Source organism: Perognathus longimembris, chromosome 1 (genome assembly GCF_023159225.1).
Source record: "Perognathus longimembris pacificus isolate PPM17 chromosome 1, ASM2315922v1, whole genome shotgun sequence".
Classification (NCBI taxonomy): domain Eukaryota; kingdom Metazoa; phylum Chordata; class Mammalia; order Rodentia; family Heteromyidae; genus Perognathus; species Perognathus longimembris.
The window spans coordinates 40,051,942-40,069,679 of NC_063161.1; the positions used below are offsets into that span (position 1 = coordinate 40,051,942).

The following is a 17,738-nucleotide window of genomic DNA, read 5'->3' on the forward strand; positions in this document are numbered from 1 at the left end:
TTGAGCAAAAAGAAGCCAGGGACAGTGCTCAGGCCCTGAGTCCAAGCCCCAGGACTGGCCAAAAAATAAAAATAAAAATAAAAAAATAAAATATTACCTAAAAAAAATTACCTAAATATCTACTGAAAAGGAGATCGGGAGTATTAAAAAATGTTAAGCAGTTTTTCAAATCTCATTTTCATTATTTTTATTAATAAATCTCACCCATGTCTTAAGAGTCAATTAAGCAGTTTATACATTTTACCAACTGAAAATTAATAGTTAGACCCTTAGAACTAGATGTGTCGTAGAGCTTGCCTAACATATTCCAGGCCCCAAGTTAGATCCCCAGTTGGGCCTGGGGAGAGAGGAAAAGTACTTGTTCCGGCACTCAGTCTTGTCACAAAGACCTGCAGCCCTGCAAATAAACTTAACACTATCAGAAAGCTGAAAAGAAGAACAATACTAACAAACCAGATCAACCCCAATGGAGAGCTGAAGTGGGATGCCATGGTGACCAAAGGCGAGCCAGGAGACACAAGGCATGGTGTAATGGCATCTGAGCTGCTCTGGGCCTAAATAGGGTTAGGGTCAGCAGGCAGGGTCACAGGAAACTCAGGAGTCTCAGGAGTTTAAGGCACAGGACTGACAGGTCCAGTAACCTATCATACAAGTCCCAGCCCCTACCTCTTGGAATTCAGGCACGTCCATCACCTGGGGGGTAGAACTTCCCTGCCTCTACCGTGAAGACAAGATGGTGCCAGTTAAACCCAATTCCCTAGCATTCACCACATAATGGGAAGCTAGGTGCCGGTGGCTCACATTGTAATCGTAGCTACTCTGAAGGCTAAGATCTGGGGATTGCTGTTTGAAACTAGTCCTGAACAGGAAAGTCTGTGAGATTCTTATCTTGTTAACCTCCAGAAAACCAGAAGTGGCGCTGTGGCTCAAAGTGGTAGAGCTCTAGTGTTGGGGGGGGACAAGGCCCAAGCTCTGAGTTCAAGTTCCAGGACCTCCTCCCAACCTCCCCAAAAAGGTTTAGGAACTGGGCATTTGTGGCTCATGCCTGTATTTCTAGCTAGTAAGGAGGCTGAGTTTGTTTTTTTTTTTGTCAGTTGTGGGGCTTGAACTGAGGGCCTGTGCACTGTCTCTGAGCTCTTTAGCTCAAGGCTAGCACTTTACCACTTAAGCCACACCTCCATTTCCAGTTTTTGAGTGGTTAATTGGAGATAAGTCTCACAGGGAAATTTCTGTCCTGGTTGGCTTTGAACCACAATCCTCAGATCTCAGTTCCCTGAGTCCCGAGGATTACAGTCATGAGCCACTGGGGCTTGACTAAGACTGAGATCTGAGGAGGGTCTTTTGAAGCCAAACTGGGGCAGGAAAGTCCATGAAACACTTACCTCCAATTAACCACTAAAAGGCCAGAAAAGGAGCTATGGTTCATGTGGTAGAATGCTAGCCTTGAGAAGATAAACTCACCCAGGCCCTGGGTTCAAACCCAGTGTTAGTGCATGCATGGGAACTTATGCACACACATGGAGACAAAAGTTATTCAAGGATGCACTTCATTTCTAAGCTAGATACATTCATCACTGTCTTAGCCAACTGGGGCTGCTATAACAAGTACCACAGACCAGGGGGCTTTTAAACATTAGAAATTTATTTAAAATTAGAAAGCTCTGGAGGCTGGAAGTCTGACATCCATCTGGTAGCATGGTGAAAGCTCTCTTCTAGATTGCAGATGGTCAGCTTCTTGTATCTTTACATTGAAAGACAGAGGCTTAAAGAATTCTCTGAATTACTCTCTCCCTCCCTCCCTCCCTCTTCCCCCTCAGTCCATCCTTCCCTTCTTCCCTCCCTCCCTCCCTCCCTCCCTCCCTCCCTCCCTCCCTCCCTCTCTCTGTCCTTCCCTCCCTTCCTTCCTCTTTCTTTTCCACTTTCATGGAGGTACCATGAAAGATACATACCTTAATACAAAAAAGATAAGCCTTCAACTCAAGACAACATGGGATAATGTTAGTAGCTGGCACTAAAATGATCAGTGTTGTGGTCAAACAGATTTTATATTAAAACAGAAGAAAACCAGCCAGGTGCTTGACCTTTACTGTTATATTCTGAGTGTTACACTTAACACTAAATTCTGCCCACAGGTGCTACCAGCAAAACCGTGCACTGTCCAAGGACTCAATGGTCTGTCCTCCTTCAGGCCTCAGGAAACCGCTTCTGGGTGGCCAAGGTGCCTTTCGACCCTTACCTACCCCTGCCAGGACAGGTAGTCGGTGCACAGCAGCTCCTGGCAAAGCTATCTGCTCTCCATCTTGTACAACAAGCCCCAAAGGGGCCCAGAGATTTGCAGATCACACAGACTCTCCATGTGAAGTCTCTTTCAGGTGCCATGGGAATGGAAATGAGTTTCACTTTGGAAATACTCTCCTAGCTTACCCTTTGCAGAACAATTCCAACCCAGAGAAAAAGGAGTTGGAACTTCATTTGTATGTCATTTCCAAAACTTCGTCAATATTTCTGCACTTAAAAAGTTCATGGAACAATTATAATATAGTAAGTGCTCTTGTAAATTCACCTTGACCTCAGTGGGTTTTTTTGTTGTTGTTGTTTGTTTTTGTTTTTTAGGCTGATCATGCCTTCTCTGTGTGGCCTCATTTTGGAAATTTGGCCTTGAAATTTAATTATGAAAGATAAAGGCACTCAGAAATTAAAGGGATATTTCATGCAGCCTGTTGTAATAAGAGCAGCTTTTTTCTGTGTGTGCTGATATGGGTTGAACTTGGCCTGGTGCTATTCCTTAGCATTTTCACTCTACTGCTTGAGCCACAGCTCCACTTATATCTTTTTTTTTTTTTTTGCCAGTCCTTAGGGCCTGGGCACTGTCCCTATTTTTTTTGCTCAAGGCTAGCATTCTAGCCTTGCTAGCTAGCCTTGGCTAGCACTACTTCCGGCTTTTTCTGTTTATGTGTTACTGGGGGATTGAACCCAGGGCTTCATGCATGCTAGGCAAGCCACTAAGCCACATTCCTAGCCCCACTAATATTTTTTTTGAGGCTAATAGGGCATAAGAGATTCCCAGACTGTCCTGCTCAGGCTAGCTTTCAACTTTGATTCTTAGATATCTGCCTCCTGAGATCCTGTAGCTACTAGGATTACAAGTATGAGCTACTAGAGCCCAGCAAGAGAGCTGCTTATTAAGAGTAGTGTTTTACAGAAGAACCTAAGCTTTTGTAGAGGGAGTAAGCAACATAGTCACCAGTGAGCCTCACCAGTGCCTTTCAAAGTCAACTAGGGTAACAATGACCTCCTCAGATACAAATAAACATTATCAATAGGTTTCTGCATTTCTTTGCTCCAGTATGTTAACAGGTACTGTTGTAAAATCAAATAATTTTATGTAGCAATCACTAGCCCAGGTTATTTTACAAATTAGGAAGCTAAAGCAAAATTTTCAGTTCTCTCCCTTTCTTTCCTTTTTGAAATCAGGGCCTCATAGTTGCCCGAAACACAAGTGACTTATTCAAGATTATGTAGTGACTCTGTGTGTGTGTGTGTGTGTGTGTGTGTGTGTGTGTGTGTGCGCCAGTTCAAGGGCTTGAACTTAAGGTCTGATAGTGTTGCTTTTTGCTCAAGGATGGCACTTTACCACTTGAGCCATATCCTCACTTTGGGCCTTTGGCTGGTTAATTGGAGGTAATAGTTTCATGGGCTTTTCTATATAGGCTGGCTTTAAACCTTGTTCCTCAGATTTCTGCCTCCTGAGTAGCTAGGATTATAGGCATCAGCCACCACCACCTGGCTTACACAGTAACTTTTGAGAAAGAGTGAGAACTCACACAGTTAAAGGTCTTCTTTTGGCTAGGAATATGGCTCAGTGGTAAAGTGCTTGCCTAGCATGCATGAAGCCCTGGGTTCAATTCTTCAATACCACATAAACAGAAAAAGGCAGAAGTGGTGCTATGGCTCAAGTGAGCAAAAAAGAAGCTCAGGGACAGTGCCCAGGCCCTGAGTTCAAGCCCCAGGACAGGCAAAGAAAAAAATAAAAGTCTTCTTTTTGAGAGGAGACAGGAGGGGGAGGGGGACTGAGGATCAAAGAAGATATTTTATTTTGTATGCTTTTATGGACTTGTTAAATAATGAGAAATATTATTCAGCTGGGTGCTGGTAGCTCACACCTGTAATCCTAGCTAGTCAGGAAACTGAGGTCAGAGGATTGCAGTTCAAAGGCAGCTCAGGCAGGAAAGCCCATGAGACTCTTATCTTCAATAAACTAGTCAGAGAAGTCCAGAAGAGGTGTTGTATTTCAAGTGATAGAGCGCTAGCTTTGAGCCAAGAAGTTCAGGGGCAATGCCCAGACCCTGAGTTCAAGCCCCAGGACTGTGGAGAAAAAAAAGAAAAAGAAAAACAATAACAACCCAGCGTTTAACAAATTAGGTAATCACAAATTCCCTGTGGTATTATCAACTAGAATGAATTATACAAGCACTGAAAGAGTAGATGTGTGATATTAACTAATGGTAGAAAGAACTGATTTTCAGCAAACATAAATTCTAACAATTCCCACTTTCTTCTTCTTTCAGAAGGCTACTCTTTTACAAGATCCTGTGTATGCTAGTGAGTATAGTGCGGTTACAGGAAATCAAAAGCCATATAGGTAAGGGATGATGGTATGCTTTTAGGGGAAAGTCTAAACCATCAGTAGATTGTAAAGATGTTCATGATATCTCTTTTTATGGTAGTTGCTTGACAGATTTCTCTTTCCCTTTTTTTACCTTTCCTAATTCTATATTGTGTATGTCGTTGATTTCTCCCATTTTTCTTCCTCTTCCTCTCTTTCTCTCTCTCTCTCTGTAGCTATACAAGGGGTTACCCTCTAACATGTCATTATTATATTTGTTCCTCCACTTCAACACTTGTCTGAGTTGAGAGTAGAGATTTGGAGAGGTGGAAGTATAAATATGATAATTTATAAGGTTAGGCCAGTAAGCACAAGCATTTACTGGACATCACCTCTTATATGTCTCACAGGAACCTTAAAGTCAGCCTATTCAAAAGAGAACTCACTATCTTCTTTCTGATCCCGATCATTCTTTGTTTTTCTATTAAGGAACTGTATCATTACCCTAAGCTGTCCAGTCCCCTGAGCTACAGTCCTGAGTGTTGCCCTTACCTCCTTTCCTCCCTTTATCATCCTCTATGTCCAGCCACGATTCACGGGGCCTCTAGTCTATCTACCTATAACAAGGAAGGTTCTGCAGACAGAGCTGCCAAACAAAAATTAAAAACAGGAAGCCATCAAAGGTCCTTACTGTGGATGACAAGAAGAAAAATAGCATTTGAGATGAACCTTGAAGAATGAGGACTTTGATAACAGACCATGTACAGCATATATCCTAAATTAAGCAAACAGCATAGGAAAAGGTAGAGAGCTACAGAGGATTCCACGTAGCTCAAGTTTTTAGAAAGCTAGTTTAGTCTATAACAACCACTTCTTTTTACTGCCACTTGCTCAGATCCATCTCTGTTCTTTGTACTTTCCTACTGGTTTCTGCTTTCACTCTTACTGCATCAGAGAAATTGTTCTGAAGCACACATATGATCATCTAACTCCGTTCTGAAAGCCTTGGAATGATTTCCATTCCTTTAGGTGACTGTCTAAACTCTTAACAGATTATGAAGCTATTCATAATGTCTCTTTATTTTTCATCCCCAACTCTTGGGTCTCTCACATTCTTGCCCTAACTTTAAATGCACAGTTCTCAGAAAACTCCCTGCGCTCTTCTTTCTGGCTTCTCTCGCTTTCTCTAACTGCCCCTTGCCCTTGTCCTTGCCCCTGGTACTGGGACTTGAACTCGGGGCTGGATGCTGCTGTCTCTTAGCTTTTGCACTCAAGGCTAGCAATCTACCACTTGACCCATAGCTTCACTTCTGGCTTCTTGGTGGTTAATTGGAGAAAAGAATCTCATGGACTTTGCTGCCCAGGATTTGAACCATGATTCTCAGCTCTCAGATTCCTGAGTAGCTAGGATTACAGGCATGAGCCACCAGTGCCCATCTGTCAGGTTTTTGTTCATCTGTTTGTTTTGCTCTTTTTACAAATAGTTTTCAGTCAAGCCATACTGGTTTTCTCTGTCAAGAAGAGATACCAAGTTTTCCTTATAAATAAGCTTCTTTAGTAAACAACAAAAAGTGTGTTGGCTGAAAGAAAGATATTAAACAAATACTATATATAGTTCATGCATCGTAGTAAATGAAATGAGCTTGGCTAAGAAAAGGCAGAAATTTACCAGGGACATTGACTGTATTCCTGGGTTGGTAGAGCTTGAATTAAGGGCACAGGTAAAAGAGGTGTCAATAAACAGTCCACTTTGGGGAGTGTGTGCAAGGTTGACTAGTGATGAATAATCAGACCAGGAGTACAAAAACATGAAAATTCCATAGCTTTATTTTTAAACAACCTGTCAATTATTTGTAAACTGTTGTTTCTTGTTTTCACCTAGACTTTATTTGTCCTGTGTGTGTTTCTGTAGATCTGAAGAGAAAATTAAGCACTTCAGTCAACTGAAATCTGAACTTTTTCTTAAAGACAACACTTTGAGGAAGATACTTTGCTTAGTTACAGAACTTAAAGTAGCAGCTCAGAAGAATTTCATTCTGAAAAGGCTTTTCTGGAAAGTAAGATTTTTATCTAATTTATTTTTGTCTGGTTAGTAAGTTCAAGCATCAGTTAAAAGAGGAATCACAGTTGTCTTGCATCTTGGTGCTGTGTTTTAAATGTTTATCAAGTGTCATGCAGCCAGGTCTTAATACTTGAAAACCTGTGAGATAATCAAAATATAATTTGGGTGGTGCGGAGAACAGAAGGGGAATGTGGCAATTAGGGAACAGCATTATTAGAGGGAAAACTTCTGCCAGAGAAATGTAAAATGAGAAAGGAGATTTCATAGTCTTATCCTGTAGATTAGAATATATTAAAAATACATACGGGTATCTTGGCTGTGGAGTAAAAATTCTCTCATCTCTGTTTTCTAAAAGCTTGAGCTTTTTTTTGTTTTGTTTTGTTTTTTTGAATCCTCTGTAGTTCTCTACCTTATCAACTATTCTGTTTGCTTAATTTAGGATATATGCTATACATGGTCTGTTATCAAAGTCCTACTCATTCTTCAAGGTTCATCTCAAATGCTATTTTTCTTCCTGTCATCCACAGAAAGGACCTTTGATAGCTTGCTGTTTTTAATTTTTGTTTGGCAGCTCTGTCTGCAGAACTTTCCTTTATGTTTTTATAATTTGGGGTATTCAGTAAGGTAAATGCTACCTGCTTATGGGTATTAAGTATTTGAATGTGGCTAAGGACCAAGGAAGTAAAACATTAATTTCCATCTAATTAATTTAAATACCCCCGTGTGGACAGTGGCTACTGTGTTGTGCAGTGCAGTTCTATGGGCTGTGGTTTCTCTCAGTCTTTAACCATTTCTCTTTAACCATTCAGTCAACATCTACTGAGTACCTTATTGGTGAGGCCTGAATAGGCATTAGAAATGCAAGCACAATTGGCATACAGCTCCTACCCTTAGGAATTAGCACCAGTGTTTTCTCTCTTATCACAGTTGACGGGATGGCTCACTTTTTTTTACAAAGACATGTTTCTTCAGGACAGGCTGTGTCTCACTTGTGGTTGTATTCTCCTAGGACCTAACACAATGCAGGTCTATGTCATGGAAGCTAATCTTATCAAATTATATTTTTTTCCTCAGGAAAAGTTAATCTGACTAGAAATCTAGAAATAAAACTTTCATGTTCTTCTTCACACAGATGAAATTATTGCGGTCATTTTTTTTTTTTTGTCAGTTGCGGGGCTTGAACTCTGGGCCTGGGTACTATCCCTGAGCTCTTCAGCTCAAGGCTAGCACTCTACCACTTAAGCCACAGTGCCACTTCTGGTTTTCTGGTGGTTAATTGGAGATAAGAGTCTCGTGGACTTTCCTGCCTGGGCTGGCTTTGGAACTGCGATCATACAATCTCAGCCTCCTGAGTAGCTAGGATTACAGGAGTGAGCCACCAGCAACTGGCTGCAGTCATCATCATCATAGTCCTCCTTCTCCCTCTTTCCCTCCCCCTCCTCCTCCTTTTTTTTTTTGCCAGTTCTGGGGACTGGGCACTGTCCCTGAGCTTCTTTTACTCAAGGCTGGCACTCTACTATTTGAGCCACAGCGCCACTTCTGGCCTTTTCTGTTTATGTGGTACTGAGGAATCAGACCCAGGGCTTCATGCATGCTAGGCAAGCACTCTTATCACTAAGCCACAATCCCAGTCTTGCGGTCATTCTTTTTTTTTTTTTTGGCCAGTCCTGGGCCTTGGACTCAGGGCCTGAGCACTGTCCCTGGCTTCTTCCTGCTCAAGGCTACCACTCCGCCACTTGAGCCACAGCGCCGCTTCTGGCCGTTTTCTGTATATGTGGTGCTGGGGAATCGAACCTAGGGCCTCGTGTATCCGAGGCAGGCACTCTTGCCACTAGGCTATATCCCCAGCCCCTTGCGGTCATTCTTATATGAACTAAAAGAGACTTTAGATGGACTTAAACAGATGTAAAAGGAGATAAAAGACACATGGACAGGCTCCTTATTTGGCAGGGGGCTCTCTCTACTCTGAGCATGGCGTTAGATCTAGTAGCTTTATCTTCTCTTTGATCCACTATCAAAATCCATTCTTATATTCATTTACAGTTAGCATATGAAACAAAAGTCATTGTTCTTACTTTCTTGCAGTTTAAAAAATATAATTTAAATCGCTTTTGTCATAGTTCTAAATTAAAGTCATGATTTTGTAACTTTGCATTGAGCTTTCTGATCATTAAAGCTCTATCAGGAAACCACACAGAGTAATCTCTAATGGTTGATTCCTGGGTGAGAAGATGGAACATTTTACAGGTATATGTCTTCCCTTTTATATTTCCATGTTTTGGGGCCATCTTCAGTTTTTAAAAATTTTATTACAGGTAGAATCTAAATTATTAGAACATCTTTTCGCAGGTTGACTTAATAATGTTTTGGGACTATAGACACAGGTCTTTTGTCTGTTTTGCTGGAGAGTTTATGTTACCTGGGATAGTACCTACCACATAGCTGCCATCTATAGTTATATGTTCAGTGAATGGATAGATGGGTAAATGAAAGGGTTCTCTATATTCTCTCTTAGTCTTTGATATTTCTCCATGATTTTCTTCTTCAAGTTTTTTTAATTGTGTGCACTGTCCTGAACTTTTTTTTTTTTTTTTTTTTTGCCAGTTCTGGGGCTTGGGACTCAGGGCTGGAGCACTGTCCCTGGCTTCTTTTTTGCTCAAGGCTAGTACTCTGCCTCTTTACCACAGCACCACTTCTGGACTTCTCTGTTTATGTGGTGCTGAATCAAACCTAGAGCTTCATGCATGCTAGGCAAGCACTCTACCACTAAGCCACATTCCCAGCCCTGTCCTGAACTTTTGTGCTCAAGGCTAGCATTCTAACACTTAAGACATAGGTCCACACCTGACTATTTGGTGGTTATTTGGAGTTAAGTATCTTACTGACTTTCCTGTCCAGGCTGGCTTGGAACCACAATTCTCAGATCTCAGACTCCTGAGTAGCTAGGATTACAGGTCTGAGCCACTGACACTCAATTTCTTCTTCTTTTTTTTAAAGCTAGGTAAAGTTCATACAACATAAACCTGATAACACACATACACACACACACACACACACACACACACACACAGAGCCAATCCTGAGACTTGAACTCAGGGCCTGGGCACTGTCCCTGAGCTTCTTATACTCAAGGCTAGCACTATCACCTGAGCCAGAGTGCCACTTTTGGCTTTTTCTTTTTATGTGGTACTGAAGAATTGATCCCAAAGCGTCACACATGCTAGGCAAGCAGTCTATCACTAAGTCACATTCCCAGCCCAATCTTAAATAGTTTTGAGTGTATGTTTTAGCGCCTTTAAGTCCCTTCACACTGTTATGCAACCATCAATAGTATCTTCCCAGGAACTATTTCATCTTGCAAAACTGAAACTCTATAGGCATTAGGCAATGGTTCCTTATTTCTCCACACAATGCCAGCCTCTGGCAATCATTGTATTAGTCTACTGTTTAGCCTAATCTAAGCACATCATATAAGTGATTGGCTTACTTCACTGAATTATTGGTAGTTCTACTTTTAATATGTTGAGGAACCAATATATTGCTTTCCACAATGAAAATGTTTCCCTAATCTTTTATTCCCATTAACACTGATAAAACATCCTAATTTCTCATCATCCTCAACCCTTGTTATTTTATATTCCTTTTAAGTAGCAGTCATCTGAATGGATGTGACATGTTATCTCATTTAGTTTTGATTTACATTTCTCTTAAGGATTAGTAATGTTGAACCTCTTTTCATATGCTTATCTATGTATTTTCTTTAAGGAAGGTTTTGGATATAATTACAAACTATGTGTAATAAAGTATACATTTAAGATACAGTTTGAAGAGTTTTCACAGGAGTGTGTGTGTGTGTGTGTGTGTGTGTGTGTGTGTGTACATATTCATGCAATACTAATCTAATCAAGATTTACAACACTTCCTTTGGGCACTTATGTCTCATCCTAGCTACTTAGGTGCTTAGGTGGCTGGAGACAGGAGAATTGTGGTTTGAGTCTGGCCTGGAAAGAAATAAATTAGAAGAACTCCTTCTCAATCTATAATTGGGCACAGTGTTGTATAACTGTCATCTTAATGTATGTGGAAAGCTGTGGAAAGAAGCTGGGCATTGTGGTGTGTGCTTGTCATCTCAGCAATAATAGGAAGCCTAAAATAGGCAGACTGTGCTCCAGGAATGTGCCTAGAGAGGAAACAAGATCCTGTCTTTAAAATAAACTGGGGTTGGGAATGTGGCTTAGTGGTAGAGTGCTTGCCTAGCATGTACGAAGTTCCATTCCTCAGTAGCACATCAACAGAAAAAGCTGGAAGTGGTGCTGTGGCTCAGTGGTGGAGTGCTAGCCTTGAGCAAAAAACAAAGCTCAGGGCCAGTGCCCAGGACTGACAACCAACCAAACCAACCAGTGCACTAAAGGGCTGGAACAGTGGTAGTTCATTTACAGAGCAAATGCGAGGCCCTGAGTACAAACTTCAGTACTCCCTCTCTGCCCCCCTTCCCCCCCCCAAAAAGAATTAGAACATGTTGTCATGCCACAAGGCTACCTTGTGTCTTTGAGCAGGCAGTAACCTTACTCTCCTGGCAACCACTGACATGTTTTCTGTTACTGTTATACATTTGTGTTATACATTTGTGTGCTGTCATACATTTATACAGTTGTATAACTTAATGTTATACAATTGTATTGTACATGGTGTTATTATGTGTCGTCTTTTGTGTATTACTTCTTTTGAGATTTCTCCATGTTGTTGCAGGTAGGTAGATGCTATTTTTAGAATGAAATTCTTGACCAATGTGAAGGTGGCAGATTACAATAAAGGATACTTATTAAGCACGTAGGAAAGGCTATGTATTTGTCAAGCTTTACAAACACTGTTATTTACTTTAATCCCACATGGTGATAGTATTTACTCTATTTTTGATATTAGGAAACTATTGCTTCTTGGCCTTTTGGCTAAGATCAAGTGGGATGAGGAAACTGAATCACACTGCAAAGAAATCATTTGTCAAACATGTAGCTGCCAAGTGGCAGAGCCTGGTTCCAGAGTCAGTGTGTGAAACTGTCCAGTCGATTGATTTATCAGGCACTGGGCAAGCCCAAACACTTTCAGAAAGCCTGATATTCTTCCTGCTCATCCTCTTCTTTTTCTCTACCATCATCCCCAGCCTCTTCTAAACAGGGGCACTGTATACTTGTCTAAACAGAGTTTAATTTGTCACTAGGCATGAGAAGTCCAGAGGACAAAAAGGTGACAGTAGAGGAATAGGAGAGAGAAGCAATTGCATTATCTTCCTCATTAGTACCCACATGCCAGATTTTATGGGCCAATGATTATTTTCATGCTTGTTTGTCTCATGAGAAGACTGGAAAGAACACAAAAAGATTAATTGTTCAACTCTGAGTGCTTATTTAGACAGAAATGGAAACCTCTGTCCAGTATTAAAATTAAAAAAGTATTGAAATTATCTTGCAACATTTAGTGCTGTACATTGTGTGTGTGTGTTTCTGAGGATGGACTTCAGGGCCTCATACCACTCTACCACTTTGCTTTCGGTTGTTTTTCAAATAGGGTCTAATGCTATGTTTGTCAGGGCTGGCTTCAAACTGCAATCCTCCTGTTTTAAAACTCTTAAGTGGCTGTGATTATAGGCTTGCTGCACCATTCTCAGAGTAGTAAATATTTTTTCAACAAGAGGTTTCCTATCTACTATTTCATTCTAGCTTTATTAAAGGTAAATTACTTTGGAAAGGTAGGAATTACAGAAGTCTTATTTTCCAAGGTAACTTACTTCTTCTGTATGATCTTCAGTATTAATGGTTGAAGCAGGCCTAAATTGCATCCCTTAGCATCATCCCTTAGCTCTTGCTCTGTTCAATAGAATAGTGGTCTGATTTTAAGTAAAAAGTGTGTTTTCAATTTGGATTATGGTTGTATTAATGAAAGATATTGTAATTCACTTCTGGAACCAAAGAACAAATACTTTTTTCATAGTTTTTCATAAAGATGGAAAGTTCTAACAGCTGATATTTTAATTATTCTCATCTTTCCCACTTGCTTTCACAGACCAGTGACCTTTTCTATTTCCTAGTGAACAAACTTCATGAGTACTTGCCAGAGTCTAAGGATAAAAATGCACTTCAAAATAAAAGTCAAAGGGCCGATGAGTTGATGTGAGTACTAATTAGATAATTAGATGTTTCCTCTAGTGTTCAGATTAAATGGAAGGCATCAGACAAAATATATCCAGTATTGATGATGAATGGTATTTGCCTCATATATATTAAAATATGTATATTTATACATATACACCCACACACCCACACACACATATATATATTTGCCAGTGTTGGGGCCTGAACTCAGGGCCTGAGCATGGTCCCTGGCTCCCTTTTTTGCTCAAGGCTAGCACTCTACCTCTTGAGCCACAGCGCCACTTCTGGCTTTTTCTATATATGTGGTGCTGAGGAATTGAACCCAGGGCTTCATGTATATGAGGCAAGCAAGCACTCTACCACTAGGCCATATTCACAACCGCCTCTCATATTAAAAAAAATTAAAATCCAAAGATGTGTGTGTGTGTGTGTGTGTGTGTGTGTGTGTGTAGGCACACCAGTCCTAGGGCTTGAACACAGGAACTGGAGATGATCTCTGAGATGTTCTTGCTCAAGTATAGTGCTCTATTCCTTGAGCCAAAGCTTCATTTCTTTTTGGTGATGAATCTCCAGACATTCTTGCCTAGGCTGTCTTTGAACTGCAATCCTCAGATCTCAGCCTTTTGAGAAGCTAGAATTACAGGTATGAGCCACTTGTATCCAGGGTCAAAGATTTTTTTTTAAATTATAAAGAAGCATTTCTTTTGTTCTAATTTAAATAGGAGGATACCTAAGAGGCTAGTAATACTGGCTGCCCCAAACCGTGTGATTGAGGGAGAGACATCTTTTGCTATGTTTCCCTTTGTGCCTTTGACAGTTTGAATCATGCATTACCTATTTTTAAAAAGTTAAAGTTATTAAAATCATTTAAAAATAATGTACCCTAAAATTTTTGGGAAAATTTGCATACAAAAAGAACATGAAGATGACTTAGTCCTGACTTGCAACTATCATCCATTCGTTCAACACATGTATTTAAATGCTTACTATACAACAGTCACAGACTATGCACTCAGTCCACACTAGCAATTAGATGGACAGGATTTCTTCTTCATGCTTTTTTCTCTATGAATATCTTTTTTTTTTTTTTTGCCAGTCCTGGGCCTTGGTGACTCAGGGCCTGAGCACTGTCCCTGGCTTCTTTTTGCTCAAGGCTAGCACTCTGAGCCACAGCGCCACTTCTGGCCATTTTCTATACATGTGGTGCTGGGGAATTCTTGCCACTAGGCCATATTCCCAGCCCTCTCTATGAATATCTTAAAGCAGATCTATCCAGGATTATTGATTTTGTGGACTTCTGAATTTTTAATGAAAGCATGCCATTTCCATTCATTTTTGTTTTCTAGGACATGCATTGAAATTATACAAACTCTAGGCCTGATGTTCAGAGAGACAGAAATTGAATCATCGCGTATGAATACACTGGCAGCTAAGAAGTAAGGTTTAAAAATATTGTTTACAAACTTTGTAGTTTCAATCTCTCTCTCTCTCTCTCTCCCGCCCCCCCTCCATCTCTCCCCTACCCTCTCCTTTGTGTCAGTCCTGGGACTTGAATACAGGGCTCTACCACTTGAGCTACAGCTCCACCATTGGCTCTTTTTTTTTTTTTTTTTTTAATGCCAAATTGTAGATAAGAGTTTCATAGACTTTCCTTCCTGGGCTGGCTTTGAATTGTGATCCTAAAATCTCAGCTTCCTGAGTATCTAGGATTCCAAGGGTAAGCCACTGGCACCTGGCTCCATGCACCACTCTTGTTGAATGTCTCTGATACTGTTAATTCTCTAACTCTTCTGCTCAACCCCCTGGAAGTATATTACACTCTCTTGTTTATTTGTTTTGTTTTTGTTGCCAGTCCTGGGGCATGGACTCAGGGCCTGAGCACTGTCCCTGGCTTCTTTTTACTCAAGGCTAGCACTCTACCTCTTGAGCCACAGCGCCACTTCTGGCTTTTTTCTATATATGTGTTGCTGAGGAATCGAACCCAGGGCTTCATGTATACAAGGTGAGCACTTTACCACTAGGCCATATTCCCAGCCCTATATTACACTCTTATCTCTAACCTTTCTGTGTTGAGTACATTTACTGGCACATGCTGAGTGCTCTGTCCCTCTGGATTATTAATGGTACAGAATTTTTCTTAGGGGCTGGGAATATGACTTAGTGGTAGAGTGCTTGACTTGCATGCATGAAGCCCTGAGTTCAGTTGCTCAGCACCACATAAACAGAAAAAGCTGCAAGTGGCATTGTGGCTCAAGTGGTAGAGTGTTAGCCTTGAGCAAAAAGAAGCCAGAAACAGTGCTTGGCTCTGAGTCCAAGCCCCAGGACTGGCAAAAAAATTTTTTTCCCTGGTATAATTTTGTCTTTTGTTCTAGTCTAGTGAACTTGAAAAAAGACAGTGATCGTGGGCTGGGGATATGGCCTAGTGGCAAGAGTGCTTGCCTCCTACACATGAGGCCATGGGTTCAATTCCCCAGCACCACATATACAGAAAATGGGCAGAGGGGGCGCTGTGGCTCAAGTGGCAGAGTGCTAGCCTTGAGCAAAAAGAAGCCAGGGACAGTACTCAGGCCATGAGTCCAAGCCCCAGGACTGGCCAAAAAAAAAAAAAAAAAAAGACAGTGATCAATCATAAACTAAAAACCTAGGAGTCGCTACTACAAATTTCTAGGATATGCCTATGTCCACATTTCAAAGGCAGGAGTTATAGTAGCCACATTTATTGTACAGAGTTATGTGCTACTTAATGACAAGGGTGTATTTAATAAATCTAGATGGTATGGCCTACTACAAACCTATATTATATGATATATACATACATACATATAGTATATAGCTTATTGTTCATCCCTAGAATATTCTCCCTTTGATTATTTAACTAATGAAGGACCTTAATTGTATTTGCAAAGGCCCTTCACCTTTTGCATCTCATGTAACAATCATACAAGTGATATCTGAACATATTCCCAGGTCCTACCCATACTTAGATTATTATGTAGCACAGGTATATCTGGGAGGTGGGAACACTGAAAGCTATATTCGAATTTTGCCCTTGAGAATAGGACAGACTGACAAACAAGACTCTTAAGTTTTTTCCTCAAAGTCCTGCATTTGAAAATATATTATGGGGATGGGAATATGGCCTAGTGGCAAGAGAGCTTGCCTTGTATACTTGAAGCCCTGGGTTCGATTCGCCAGCACCACATATGTAGAAAACAGCCAGAAGTGGCGCTGTGGCTCAAGTGGCAGAGTGCTAGCCTTGAGCAAAAGGAAGCCAGGGACAGTGCTCAGGCCCTGAGTTCATGGCCCAGGACTGCCCCCCCCCATATATATACATATATATATATATATATATATATTACTACACATTGGAAATAATAACAATATGAACAAAATAAAAGTATTAAATGGTTGGGACCATTTTTAAGCCCAATGTCAGTTATACAAGTCTCTATTTTAAGGATGAAAAAAACATTCTGACTAAAATTATTGGCCTCGTGGATTGTAAATTAGGTGAGTTGGCAGAAGGGGTAGATTTCAAATTAAACTCCATTTAAGCAAATAAAGAAAATGACTCATTCATTTTAGCAGTTTCCTCTTTATTATTTTTCTAAGTGGAGCTCTTACTAGCTCAATCCATTTTGCTGTATTCTTAAAATGTGTCACATTCATATTTCAGTATTATCAAGGTTTATTTCACATATTGTCACAGTAAGTGGCTCAGTGTTCTCTTAGCTTTAAATGGTCTGTTATTGAAAATAAAGGACTGTGATTAAATATAACAGTGAATGGCATGCCAATTTAAACTTAATATCCAGAAATGCTTTATTCAGAAAGGAGTTTTCTGTTGATTTTTAAGGGGTGTTCTAAAAGTAAGACTGGCCCCCCCTTTTTTTTTTTTTTTTTTTCCCAAGTCCTGGGCCTTGGATTCAGGGCCTGAACAATGTCCCTGACTTGTTTTTGCCGAAGGCTAGTACTCTACCTCTTGAGCCACAGTGCCACTTCTGGCCTTTTCTGTTTATGTGGTGCTGAGGAGTCGAACCCAGGGCTTTGTGCATGGTAGGCACTCTGTGACTAAGCCACATTCCCAGCCCTTAGTGCCCTACCTTAAATGATTTTACACCCTATTTTCCATCTCTTCCCTTCCTTTTTAGTCTCCCCAATTTTCTTCTAGTTTGTTTATACACTGGCATTCCTAATGAACTTAGTTTAACCAAGTACTTCCTCTACTTCCTTTGAGCACAGATCCTATTTTGCTTGTAAATTTTGCCTGGAATTAGAATTAATGTAATAATTAAACCATAAATAATTAATAATCCATATATAATTTAATCTATAAAAAGTCCTTTGGAAAATACTATTATTGAAATCAGCAATTTTTGTTTAAATCCAGACATAATAAGCTTTCTGAATTATGTGAACTAGGGGAAATATACTTTCTCTGAGCAAAAAGAAAAAATCAGAAATTGCATTTTCATTTAAATTTCTTACTTCAAAAATTAAATAGCTTCTCATTTCCAGACATTTATCTGCCTCTTCAAGGGCTCAAAGATCAGTCAAGACTTGTATGTGCATGCTTGAATTTACTGTTTTCTTTTAAAAATTTTACTCATAAAAGTTTTTTTCATTTCTTTATTTTTCAGGGGAACACTCTTTAATCTCTTGGTCATTTTAATTAGTAAGCCTCAGATTCCAAAATCTTGTCCTGTGTTTGACATCCAGTTGGTGGCTGATTCAACTTCAGCTGAAATGTCTTTTGATGCTGAGGTGAGATGAGAATTTTGAGAGTAGACTAAATATAGTTTATAATGTGGCTTATAATGATATAGAACACAAAAATAAATCAAAGAGTAAATGTTTTGTTATTAGCCTTAGAACTCCTATAACTATTCTGTAAATGTTACTCTATATAGTTTATGTGTTT

The 17,738-nt window shown here is 40.2% G+C and overlaps 1 protein-coding gene and 1 long non-coding RNA gene across 2 annotated transcripts in view; one reads left to right on the top strand and one right to left on the bottom strand.

The window, feature by feature from the left end:
* The window catches only part of C1H12orf56 (chromosome 1 C12orf56 homolog), a 45,384-nt gene that overhangs the window by 15,265 nt on the left and 12,381 nt on the right, over nt 1-17,738 (top strand). Inside the window, exons 4-9 of the mRNA XM_048360340.1 lie at nt 2,133-2,541; nt 4,569-4,642; nt 6,519-6,663; nt 12,729-12,835; nt 14,164-14,253; nt 17,458-17,581. Coding sequence (XP_048216297.1) covers nt 2,133-2,541; nt 4,569-4,642; nt 6,519-6,663; nt 12,729-12,835; nt 14,164-14,253; nt 17,458-17,581 — 949 coding nt within the window. The remainder of the gene's footprint in view (nt 1-2,132; nt 2,542-4,568; nt 4,643-6,518; nt 6,664-12,728; nt 12,836-14,163; nt 14,254-17,457; nt 17,582-17,738) is intronic.
* Nucleotides 1-17,738, bottom strand: part of LOC125361757 — a 62,662-nt gene that overhangs the window by 14,220 nt on the left and 30,704 nt on the right. The gene's annotated exons all lie outside the window — the stretch shown is intronic.